This window comes from Delphinapterus leucas, chromosome 14 (assembly GCF_059928025.1).
Source record: "Delphinapterus leucas isolate spDelLeu-1000000601 "Yukka" chromosome 14, BTC_Dleu_Yukka2, whole genome shotgun sequence".
In the NCBI taxonomy this organism is placed as follows: Eukaryota; Metazoa; Chordata; class Mammalia; order Artiodactyla; family Monodontidae; genus Delphinapterus; species Delphinapterus leucas.
In genome coordinates, this window is record NC_143142.1 from 8,761,042 (window position 1) to 8,773,925 (window position 12,884).

General features: G+C 42.6%; 1 protein-coding gene and 1 pseudogene across 4 annotated transcripts in view; both read left to right on the top strand.

Moving 5' to 3' along the window:
* The first annotated feature begins 450 nt into the window (after nt 1-450).
* On the top strand, nt 451-3,194 carry LOC149747548 (large ribosomal subunit protein P1 pseudogene; annotated as a pseudogene).
* A 2,919-nt stretch (nt 3,195-6,113) lies between these two features.
* The window catches only part of TCTN1 (tectonic family member 1), a 35,847-nt gene continuing 29,076 nt past the window's right edge, over nt 6,114-12,884 (top strand). The window contains exons 1-2 of one of the 4 annotated variants that reach the window (XM_089894479.1): nt 6,114-6,433; nt 9,259-9,379. In XM_089894479.1, coding sequence (XP_089750605.1) covers nt 6,136-6,433; nt 9,259-9,379 — 419 coding nt within the window. In that variant the 5' untranslated portion in view covers nt 6,114-6,135. Of the gene's footprint in view, nt 6,434-9,258; nt 9,380-12,884 lie in introns of those variants that run through there. The other 3 variants (XM_089894478.1, XM_089894477.1, XM_089894480.1) reach the window with 3 other exon arrangements.

A 12,884-nucleotide genomic window follows, 5' to 3' on the forward strand; every position in this document is an offset into this window, starting at 1 on the left:
AACATGTTTACAACATGGAAACAGAAATTGAAGTGGGGGAGGAGTGAGCAGTGCCCTTCAGTGGTACCAAGAGGTCAGCTCACTTCCATTTTTTTTTTTTTTTTTGCTGTACGCAGGCCTCTCACTGTTGTGGCCTCTTCCGTTGAGGAGCACAGGCTCCAGATGCGCAGGCTCAGTGGCCATGGCTCACGGGCCCAGCCGCTCCGCGGCATGTGGGATCCTCCCGGACCGGGGCAAGAACCCGTGTCCCCTGCATTGGCAGGTGGACTCTCAACCACTGCGCCACCAGGGAAGCCCACTTTCATTTTCTGAGGCTCTTTGTTTACAGAAAAATGAAGAGTTAAGTTCTTCATTTAATATTTAACAAATTCATTTTAACCCCAAGGTTAAAATGCCAAGTAAATGTGCCATTACAAGATGATTGGATTTATTAAAAGCCAACTAATAAAACTGCAGTGAGATACCACCACACAATTATTAGAATAGCTAAAAATGAAATTGCAAACAAAACTGACCATACCAAGCTTTCACGAGCACGAGAAGCAACTGGAGTCTCATACACTGTTGGTGGGCATGCAGAAGGTACGTCGCTTTGGGAAAAGGTTGGGAATTTTCTTATAAAATTAAACAGCCACTCACTATACAACCCAGAAATCTCATTCCTAGGTATGCACCCAAGAGAAATGAAAATCACACAAAATCTGTATGTGAATGTTTATAGTGGCTTTATTTGTAATTGCCAAAAACTGGAAAAACTTAAATTCCTTCAACTTGTGAATGAATGAAGAAATGGTGGTATATCCATTATGGAATACTTGTCAGCAATAGAAAGGAGTGGATTGAAAGAAACTCTTGCATATATGGCCAAATTATTTTTTAACAGTGGTGTTAGGACTATATAAGGGGGAAAGGACCGTCTCTTCAACAAATGGTGTTGGGAAAACTGGATATCCACGTGCAAAAGAATGAAATTAGACCCTTACTTTATGCCAAATACAAATATTAACTCAAAATAGATTGAAACTATTAAATTCCTAGCAGAAAACATAGGAGAAAAGTTTCAGGACATTGGATTTGGCAATGATTTCTTGGATATAACACCAAAAGCACAGGCAACAGTGGGACTACATCAAACTTAAAAACTTCTGTGTGTCAAAAGAAACAATCAACAGGGTGAAAAGGCAACCTATGGAATGGGAGAAAAATAATTGCAAATCACATATTTGATGAGGGGTTAATATCTAGAATATATAAGGAACTTCCACATCTCAAAAACAATAACAAAAACCCAATTAAAAATTGGGCAAAAAACCTGACTAGACATTTCTCCAATGAAGATATACAAATTGCCAATAGGCACAGGAAAAGATACTTGATATCACTAATTATTAGAGAAATGCAAATCAAAACCACAATGAAACATCACCCCACACTCCTCTGGATGTATGTTCTAGAGATCTGTTGCACAACAATGTGAAAACACTTAACACTGCTGACCTGTACACTTAAAAATGATTACGATTGGGCTTCCCTGGTGGCGCAGTGGGTGAGAGTCCGCCTGCCGATGCAAGGGACGCGGGTTCGTGCCCCGGTCTGGGAAGATCCCACATGCTGCGGAGAGGCTGGGCCTGTGAGCCACGGCTGCTGGCCGCTGAGCCTCCGCGTCCGGAGCCTGTGCTCCGCAGTGAGAGAGGCCACAACAGTAAGAGGCCTGCGTATCGCAAAAAAAAAACCCCAAAAAACAAAAAACAAACAAACAAACAAAAAAAAATGATTACGATGGTGTTTAATGGTATGTGGGGTTTTTTACAATAATAATAATAATAATAAAAGTAATAAAAGAAACACCCCTTTCCTCTTGGTCCTTCCAAGGAAGCTAAGGCCGCCTTGGGGTGAGGCCCTCACTTCATCCGGTGACGAGCCCCCGCCTAGCACTGGCCCGTACCATGGCCTCCGTCTCAGGGCTCACGTGCATCTACTCGGCCTCATCCTGCATGACAATAAGGTGATGGTCACCCAGGATAAGATCAATGCCCTCATTAAAGCACTGGTGTAAATGTTGAACCTTTCTGGCCAGGCTTGTTTGCAAAGGCTTTGGCCAATGTCAACATTGGGAGCCTCATCTGCAGCGTGGGGGCTGGTGGACCTGCCCCAGCAGCTGGTGCTGCCCCAGCATGAGATCCTGCCCCCTCCACCACTGCTGCCGCAGCTGAGGAGAAGAAAGTAGAAGCAAAGAAAGAAGAATCTGAAGAGTCCGATGATGACATGGGCTTTGGTCTTTTTGACTAAACATCTTTAGTAACACGGTCAATAAAAAGCTGAGCTCTTAAAAATAAATAATAATAATAAAAGAAACAGACTGTTGATACATGCAATGTGGATAAATCTCAAAGGCATTAGGTTAAGTGAAAGAAGCCAGGCTCAAAAGGCTACATACTGTATGATTCCATCCATGTGACATTCTGGAAAAGGGAAAATCACAGGGATAGAAAATAAGCAGGTCAATGTCTTATAGGTCTGGGACAACAGGAGGGGCTGACTATAAAGGAGCATGAGGGGAATTTTCTGCGTGGTAAAATTGTTCTGTATCTTGATTATGGCTGTGGTTACATGACTGTATGTGTTAGTTAAAATCATAAAACTGTATACCAAAAAAACTGTACATTGGTGCATGAGAAAACCTGTATATAAAAAACTGTATGCAAAAATTTATACTGTATATAAATTATCCCTCAATAAAACCGACTAAAAAGAAATGTGGAGTAAATGTGGAAAAATGTGAAATCTGAATGATCTCGGTGCAGTGTACAGTGGTCTTTTTTGTACCTTTTATTGTGATTGAAATGTTTCAATCTGAAAATAATTTTTTTTTTTTTTTGCGGTACGCGGGCCTCTCACCGCTGTGGCCTTTCCCGTTGCGGAGCACAGGCTCTGGACACGCAGGCTCAGCGGCCATAGCTCGCAGGCCCAGCTGCTCCGCGGCATGTGGGATCCTCCTGCACCGGGGCACCAACCCGTGTCCCCTGATCGGCATGCGGACTCTCAACCACTGTGCCACCAGGGAAGCCCCTTAAAGTTGTTCTTAAGAAGCCAATTATTTGGGACTTCCCTGGTGGCACAGTGGTTAAGAATCCGCCTGCCGATGCAGGGGACATGGGTTTGAGCCCTGGTCCGGGAGGATCCCAGATGCCGCGGAGCAACCAAGCCCGTGCGCCACAACTACTGAGCCTGTGCTCTAGAGCCTGCGAGCCACAACTACAGAGCCTGCGTGCCACAACTACTGAAGCCCGCGTGCTTAGAGCCAGTGCTCTGCAACAAGGGAAGCCACCGCAACGAGAAGCCGGCGCACCACCGCGATGAAGAGTAGCCCCCGCTCACCACAACTAGAGAAAGCCCGCATGCAGCAACGAAGACCCTAACGCAGCCAAAAATAAAAGTAAATAAATACATTAATTAATTAATTTTTAAAAAGCTGATTAGTTTATTCAAACTTCAGTATGGTCCAATAATAGGATGCAACTTTAAAGTTGTCTGGTAAACAAAGAATTGTTTCATTCTTGTCAACGCATGTCTGTGACTGTATTTATTACTTCACTTTCAGAAACGGTCAAACTTGTAAATTTGAGACCTTTCAAGAATGTGAAGTCTGCTCAAATAGCCCTTCTGCCCCCATAATGTTTCAGAAAACATTTGAAGAACAAGAATAATATCTGGTGGTTGACTAGGCATGTGGGAAATGCAAGGAGGAGAGAAGCTGGGGATTATTTTCTTCTGGGTGTTGATTTAGAAATGAATTACTCGACAGTTCACTTCAGTCAAAACAATAGAGTCAGTCCTTTCTCCTCACACAGGCTTCATCTCCTGTCGTTCTAAGAAATCCCTTTATAAAGCCTAATGATTCTGCCTCCCTATTTGTAAAATATTTGGCTCGGATGAATAAAGATGGGTGTATATACTTAATCATAGGCAAAACTGCATACTTAATTTTAGACAGATTAGAAGCCACGACTTTAGCAATAATAATAACAACAATAATAGTCAACTCACCCCAAACCACACCAAAGACCAAGACAGAGGGGTTATCACTGTTATATGAAGTCAGACTCAGCTATTTTTCCACCCAGCTACGCCTGTCTTTGGTTTTTCAGGCTCCTCTCGTGCGGCAGCTTCCAAGTGCAGAATTCCAAAAAGCTGAAATTGTCTTGATTCCTCCCAATGCTGGCACAGGCTATAAGGAATTGAGAATGCCAATAATCATAGAGAAACAGATGGACATTTTAGATCACAAACATTTACGCACAACGCAAATGCTGCAGTTTTGGACAAAATATGGAAATAGATCTTGGCCCTTCTTTGTGTCCTTCCATCTTAATGAGGGAATCTGCCAAGGCGGGGGGACAAGGAAGAGAGAAAGGATCCTTTGGGTTGAAAGATGAAAAAAAACCTAGCAGAAAGGAGTCAGCTGTGAAATGAAAAGTTTCAATGTTCCCAAGGTTTGCAAAATGGATCTGAGCTGATGCAGCCCTCATCTTGACTGTATAAAATGTCATAAAATTACTTTTGGGCCACCTACGGAGTGTTTGAGATTGAACTAAAAGGGGTGGTGAGATTATTTCCCAAACCACAAACTCGAAAATGTTAGAACTGACGGTCACTTTATCAAAATTTAATCCAACAGCCTAAAATTTCAAAACAGAAAATAGGACAACATGATTGACAGATACTAAGGTATAGAAAAGAAAGTAGAGGCCTGGAAGTAAAGAGAAGATTGAAAAACAAGTCATCCTGGATTTAGAAGTTGTGAGATGAAGGTTTGGAAAATAATAGGTTTTTTTTTTTAAGGAAAGCGTTACATACAAGCGTTATTAAAAGTGGTCCAGAATTTCAGGTGGATGTTAAAACAATCCTCTGTAGAAAAGAATTGGAAATATCTGTATTACACATTTGATCCAATTATATTTTATACACTTTCTCTGGAATGCCATAGGAAGGTGCTAAAGATGTCATTTTGATGATTTAGCTTTGCTGTATAAATTTAATAAACTAGGTATATATACTGTTTTGGCATTCTTTTTTTTTAATTTTAATTAATTTATTTATTTAGTTTTGGCTGCGCCGTGGCTTGTGGGATCTTAGCTCCCCAACCAGGGATGGAACCCAGGCCCCCAGCAGTGAAAGCGCCAAGTCCTAACCACTGGACCAACAGGGAATTCCCTTGGCATTCTTCCAAATTGGAAAAATGTGTTTCCTGAATAATTACCATGATACGTTTAAGTATTTTCACATTCATTTCTGAATTGTAATGAGATTAAGTATCAAAGATATAGCCAACATACCTGGGCTGGAATACTTCTATAAATATGGCAGCTTAGAACTGAGGGGCTTCCCTGAGTCTTGTCTTCAATTCATTTTGTAGAGTTACAGTAGATTTGCTTTGTTTTTTCCTTTTAACACCTATAAATCATTCTATTTAATTTCTGTCAATTTTTTTTGTCTGTAGAAAAAGTTATTAAGTTTTCATCTGTCCCCCTTATCACAACACAGTGAACAGAAGTTATCTGGTGACTTCCTGGGATACAAGCCCTAGAGGTAGTTACTATCCCTGTCATACAGATGAGAAAACTGAGGCTCAGAGAGCCTAAGTGGGCTAAAACAAAAACGGCAAAGAAAGTGTCGACAGGTGTGAGACAGAGAAAATTCAAGGATAGTGATGTGATCTCTGCTCCTTCAAAAAGCCCTATTTAGTAGCTTTAGGAGGGTGGGTCCCAAAATTTCTGTCCCCCCCACTGGTTGCGTTAGGACATTTGTTAAAAATATTGATCCCTGGACCCTGCCCTAGGCTTATTGATTCAGAATCCCCTGAGGCGGAACCTGGAAATCCGCATTTTTTAAACAAGTACCGCAGTCCGCTTGGAAACCACATGCGGGATTCACAAGCCCCAGGTGTCCACTGGCTTCACACTGCCCCAGGCCCGCGTTCCACAGTCCCGCCCCTCTCCCCCGCCCCCATCCCCGCCTCTTGTGGCCGGCCCCGCCCAGGCCCCGCCCCGCCCCCGCCCTCCGCCCTCCGCCCGCCTCGCCCAGGCCCCGCCCTCCGCCCCCAGTCTGTCGCGTCCTCTCGCGACCCTTCCCGTGATGCCCCGCACCCAGCCGCCGCGGTTGCCAGGTAGCGCGCGGTCCTTGGCTGCTAGCTGCGCGGGTTTCCGCTTGGTGATGGGGCTGCGGGATCTCCCGCTGCTCTTGCTCTTGATCGTGGACTGCTGGGCCTCCGTGAGCGCCCAGGTCGGGGACACCCCGGTGGTGACGACGGAGGCCCTGAACTCCACGAAGCCAGCTCCGACGACTTTCCGACCTGCTGTATCTCCTAGGCCCCATGAAACCCCCAGGGCTCCCAGGCCCTCCTCCGACCCCAGGCCCACTCCGGTCACGGACGGTGGGTACCAAGTGCCAATTCCTGGGGATCTACAGTGATCCAGACTGCGGGGGGTGGTAGCCCGGGTGAGGATGTAATAATAATGATAGTTAATGTTTATTGACCACTTGTTGTGTGCAGGCATTGCTAAGTGTTTCATAGGCATTAATTCTCTCAACAACCGTTAGAGGTAGATGTTATTGTTCACTGTCAGACAGATGAGAAAACCAAGGCTCAGCGAGCCCAAGTGGGACAATATAAAAAGCTTTGAAAGTACTTGCAGTGGTCTTGGACAACATTAACGCTAAAGGTGATAATGAATGAATACTTGCTTGCAGCTTTGCAGCTGAACACGAAATTAAATCGAAAGTTTGTAGACAGTTGTGGGAATTAAGTGCATAGGATACGTTGAACTTTTCACTTATCAAAAAGAGACGCAAAAAGTCTAGTTTACTGAAAGTGACTAGGTCAAGGCCCCTGTCTGTTGACTTGAATTATAAGAACCCAGGATTCCTCCTGTGTTGAGTTGGAGGTGGGAAGTTATGGGGTGAGGGGTTATATCCACTTCTCAAGATTCATCTTTAGGGATAATTGACATATTTCTCAGAAAGTGATCTAATCCTTGAGTCACACATTTGGTGACTATTTGGTAATCTGATTCGACATGGATGACTTCAGGGGATAGCTGTGACTCCAAGATAGAGTGCAAACTTTTGTGAATATGCATTTTTCTGGGGTGAGAGTTCGTAGCAGTGAGTAGTTTGTCAAAGGGGTTTGTGATCTCAAAAAAATCCCTTTTAAGCCCTCTGACTGTAACTCCAATAGGTATGCAGTATTTTTTATCCCTTCTTAAGAGAAAAAGATCTTTTCTTAAATTGAGTAAGGTTCAGTATTAGTAGATAGAAAGGTCATCATTGGCTGACATTCTGAACTCTAGGGCTTCAGTTACTGAACCATTATTTCTCCTTTATAAATTATGAGTAGTCCTGAGAAAAAGTACAGAGAAATATATTTGCTATTTCAATATAAAAAAAGCTTTGTTTTATATCAAAACTATTTATTTGATGAATTAGGGAAGTTAAGTGATAAATTGGGACAGAATACAGCAGAGTATTCAATATCTGAAATTCTCTAAGATATTTTTGGACTGAGTTGTCTTTTATCCATGTAAATATTTCATCTGTTAATGCACTTTCTCCCCAAAATGAAGCTGTTCATGAACCATCATTAATAGGTGTTCAGGGCTGTTTTTCCAAAATGGGAGGATGAATTTACATTTTCCTTCGTCTTTTTAAAGGGCCTCTGTTTAGACCTGTGCAAGTAATGATAATAAATGACAGCTGGCATTTATTAACTGCTTACTGTGTAGCAGCCCCTGTGCTAAGCATTTCATCTGTGATGTATCTCATTTAATCCTTATAACAACCTTAGGATGTTGGGTTATTCCCATTTTTCATGTTAGTGAATTACTTGACTGATTTTAGGTCACACCCTGGGTACGTGTTGTAGCAGGAGACTGACTGGGAGTGGAGAACTGGGCAGCCGTTTGCAGAATGGGTTACAGGTGGAAGAGAAGGATGATAACTTTCATCTTGAATGTGAGCTCTGTTCATTAGTACCCTGTAGACGTGAAGAGGCTTGGAAGAGCAGCTGAGTGCTACTTAGACCCTGGGAGTGCTCAACAGATACTTGTTGGCTGATTAAGTATACTCACATGGATAGAGACCTTTTTTTTTCCTAAGTAAAGTTATTAAACACTATTGCTTTGTCCCTAGTAGTCTTATAGCTACCTACCTACAAAGGCTTTAAGTTTTGTAAAACAAATCAACATTAATTTTGAACACATAAGGCAGGGTGCCTCAACACTTCTAAGCACACAGAGGAGTCCTTGGCTAGAGGGAAACATTGTAAAATAATTCATAAATGCAAATAAGAATGTTGTATGTATTGTCTATCAACATTTGCTTGAGATCCCTTTTTTAAATTTGTTTGTGCATGAAATCCTTTTTCAAAAAAAGAAAAAACATTACAGGTAAGATTGAAGCACTGATCTTATTCCCTCCCTTCCAGCAGTAATTAAACTACCATGAGTTCAGTATTTATCATTCTCATGCTCTGCTATCTCTTTAAAAGTTTTTTGCCCCCCTGTTTGACAGACTAAAATAGGGAATTAAAAATCCAGGTAGTCATCATTAGTAAAAATTAAAATTTGCTAAGTGGGGCTTCCTACCTCTTCCCATGCTTTTATTGTCTGAATTACGAAAGATATTTCTAGGATCCCAAGTACAAAGAACTTGAGCCAGTTTGATTCTTGGCCAATAGCCTGTGAATGTGGGCTCAGCTTCAAAGCTGCAGTTGACGTCTGAGGAGAGGAACAAGATAGAGAACCCTGATTCTTGGCAGCCTTAAGTGGGCCCTTCCTCTGAATTGGAATCTCTGGAGGAGGGGCTCAGGAGTCTGCAGTGTTAAACTGGTGGTTCTTTTGGTCAGGCAATCGATTTACTGTGCTGGTTCTTAAACCTGTTTTAATTATCAGCATCACCTGGAAAGTTTTTGAAAAACAGGTGTCTGGTTTCATAGTTAGCTTACCAAATCGGAGTCTTTCTAGGTAGAATACAAACAGAACTTTCCAGGTGAGTCAGATGATTAGCCACTTGGGGGAAACCTTGGATGGAGGAGTGCTCAAACTGACTTATTTTCACTTCACAAATTTCCCCCAAAGTGCAATAGGAAAAGTAAAATGGACCTTCTGTATGAGATGGATTTTTGGTACCTTGCAGTGGCAGGGGGGCAGTCACTACCTGCTGATTGTGACGCTCTGCACCCCACCTCTCTTGTTTCTGTAGTTGCTGCTCTGTGTGTCTGTGACTTGTCTCCAGCACTGTGTGATGTCAACTGCTGTTGTGATCCTGATTGCAGCTCCGTGGATTTCAGTGTCTTTTCTGCCTGCTCAATCCCAGTTGTCATGTAAGTTTGTGACACATGCAGGTTTGATAAAATTGGACCAAGATTATAAAATTTTGGGACAGAAAGTGAAAAATCCCCCAGGCTGAAAAACGCAAACCTGATTTTCTGAATTTTGCATCATTCAGAAGTCATGCTGTCCAAACCAATATGTACAAGAGTGTCTATCCCTTATTTGCATCCAGCCAGATGATAGCTCAGGCAAAAGAGAAGAGAGAGTGTACTTTTTACAAAGGGTATAATGAAATCTCTGTGTTCAGATATTGAATTACGTTTCACTGTGATTTGTAAACAGATAAGGTGTCACATTTTTGTATCTGTGAATTAGTCTCATGTATAGCCTAGGGTGAAAAGTACAGTTTAATTTTACAGCTTTTGTTGTAGACATAACATAATTTTACAGCTTTTGTTGTAGACTTGTAACAAAAAATTAAATAGATAGGAAAGCTTTGTTTATACTTTTATGATGGACGAATCTACCAGGAATTCTCACAGTTCACATTGTCTAGGAGAATAATGGAAAATGACATTACCAGTCGATTATAAGGTAAAGAAATAATCTCTTCTGATTTTTCTGCTTCTCATAATTCAGATAAAATAGCAGCATTTAGGAGAGGTTAATTTATTCAGGATGGGACCAATTTATTATTCAGAGATAGCTAATTTACATTTAGTCTTGTATCAAGTTTTAGCGATTGAAACTTGATAGGTTGAATGCTTTTTGGAAGTGTGATGTGTTTTTCCCATGGGAAATTTTATTGCCCAATGGGAAATTGCCCAATGGGAAATTTATTGCCCAATGGGAAATTGAATCTACTTCTTTTTTTTTTTTTAATTAATTAATTTATTTATTTTTGGCCATGTTGGGTCTTTGTTGCTGTGGTGCGGGCTTTCTCTAGTTGCGGTGAGCGGGGGCCACCCCTCGCTGCAGTGCACGGGCCTCTCATTGTCGTGGCTTCTCTTGTTGCGGAGCACAGGCTCCAGGCGCACGGGCCTCAGCAGCTGTGGCATGTGGACTCAGTAGTTGTGGCTTGCGGGCTCTAGAGCTCAGGCTCAGTAGTTGTGGAGCACGAGCTTAGTTGCTCTGTGGCATGTGGGATCCCCCCCGGCCAGGGCTCGAACCCCTGTCCCCTGCATTGGCAGGCAGACTCTCAACCACTGCGCCACCAGGGAAGCCCTGAATCTACTTCTGATATTGTAAAAATGCTTGGAGCATGGGGTGTTGTAGTCAGATTATTTACTTTTATTTTTGTTTTTTTGTGGTATGTGGGCCTCTCACTGTTGTGGCCTCTCCCGTTGCGGAGCACAGGCTCCGGACGCGCAGGCTCAGTGGCCATGGCGCACAGGCCTAGCCACTCCGCAGCATGTGGGATCTTCCCGGACCGGGGCACGAACCCGTGTCCCCTGCATTGGCAGGCGGACTCTCAACCACTGCGCCACCAGGGAAGCCCTAGTCAGATTATTTTTGTGGCTAGCTGGACTACATTGTGGTTCAGTCTTTGTTGAAAATCATTCTGTTTTCCTGTCTTAGTAAGTACCAGGAGCCTGAGAGTGAGGTATCTGCTCCAATTTGAGATTATTTAGAATGTAATTGTTTAAAAAAAATTAGCCAGTATTGTAATTTTAGATATAGACTATTTAGAATGGGGGTCAGCCAGCTTTTTTCTGTAAAAGGCCACATAATAAATACTTTAAGCTTTGCAGGCCATAATGGTCTCTGTTGCAACTTCTCAACTCTGCCATTGTTGAGCAAAAGCAGTATCGACAATATGTAAATGAATGGGCATGACTACGTTTCAGTAAAACTTATTTACAAAATTAGGTGTGGTTTGTGGACCTCATGGTTTAGAAGTTAGAGCTGAATTTGTAGTGCCCTCAGGAGAGGACCTCAGAATTTTTTGTTAGTTTTGCTTGTGACTTTCTCCTGAATATGGAGTGTAGAAATACTGAAATCAAAACTAATAGTCCTAATTAGTTGTGTGTTCTTGTTATGTAGATTCCAACTCATAAAAAGTTTATTTACATTTGCTGAACTGTCATCAGCTAGTCCTATCGTCCAATAACTTGTAAATTTATTGTTAAGATTATTGGATTAATGTATTTCTCCCCTCCACCCCTAACTGACCCTCAAGTATCCCCTTTTGACTTTCTCTACCCAGGCAGAAATCCAGGCCAGAAACCTGGAGGCTACCCTGACTCCTGTCTTTTCCTTGCCTTCTCACATCTAAAGCCGTCTTTCACATCTCACCATGCCTTTCCTGAGCCCTCCTGTGTGCCAGTACCAGGGATTTAAAGATGAGTTAGACATGGTCTTGCCTTCAAAGAGCTCATGAATAAGGGAGACAGATGAGTGGATGACAGTTTCTGCCCCAGACACTAGGAGAACTCAGAGGAGTGGCATCTAACCCAGAGAGTGGGAGTAGGGAGGTCTTTCTAGAAAATAACTGAGCTGGGTTCTGAAGAACAAGTAGAAGTTGGCCAGCGCGGAATCAGGAAGGGCATTCCAGGCCGAGGGAGCTGCATAGGGGTGAAGGAATACAGCCTGTTGCCTTAACTGCAGGTAACTCAGCATGGCTAGGGAAGGGTGGAGCCAGAGGAGTGTGGGGAATGGCAGGGGTCAAATTCTGAGGGGCCTTGTGTGTATGCTGAGGGGTTTGGATTTTTCCTGAATTCTTCAGGGGGCCGGGAAGTGAGGTGATTAGATTCCCAACTTAATAAATTTAGCAGCAGCATGGACAGTAGATCACAGGGCCCAGGCCTGGTAACAGGGAACCAAGTAGGAAGCTATTGCAGATGAGGATTAATAGGTGCCCTCTCTTTTACCCCTGAAGGTTGTGACAGTGGGACTAAAGAGAAATGTACGGATGTGATACTGATTCACTGCACAGGATTGGAGAGCTGCCTGACTCGAAGGGGAGGGGTGAAGAGTCCCATTCTGCTGAGTTGTCTTTTACGATTGCCCTCATATTTATCCATTCCTACTTTCTTCCTCTTCATAAGCTCACGCCTCAACTTATCACTCACTTGCTAAAGAACCTTCAAAAACTCTCATTACCTACAGAATCCATAACCTGGATTCATATCCATCCCAGCCTCTTTCAGATCTTATTTCCTACTAACCCCATCTGGTATCCACCATCCAGCCCACTTTTGGTACTCTGTTTTCCAAATACCATCAGTACATTACCCATCCTTGGCCAATGTCATTCTTGTACTTGGATTAGTGTCCCATTCCCTTTCTGTCTGATTCCTACTCATCCTGTAAGGCCCAGTAGGACTCGTAGATTTTTCAGTGCTGGATCTTTTCTTATTAATACTACTCACGGTTTTTCAAAAATATTCTTTATGCCTACAATAACAACTGATATACCATTAGAACTATACAGAGCATTTGGAAAAGAGGCCAGTTACAAAATAAATCAATACCCCATCAATAAACATTCAAAAAATATAATGGAAATGGATTCTATTCATAACACCAATAGAAATTTAACATAGTTAGAATTAA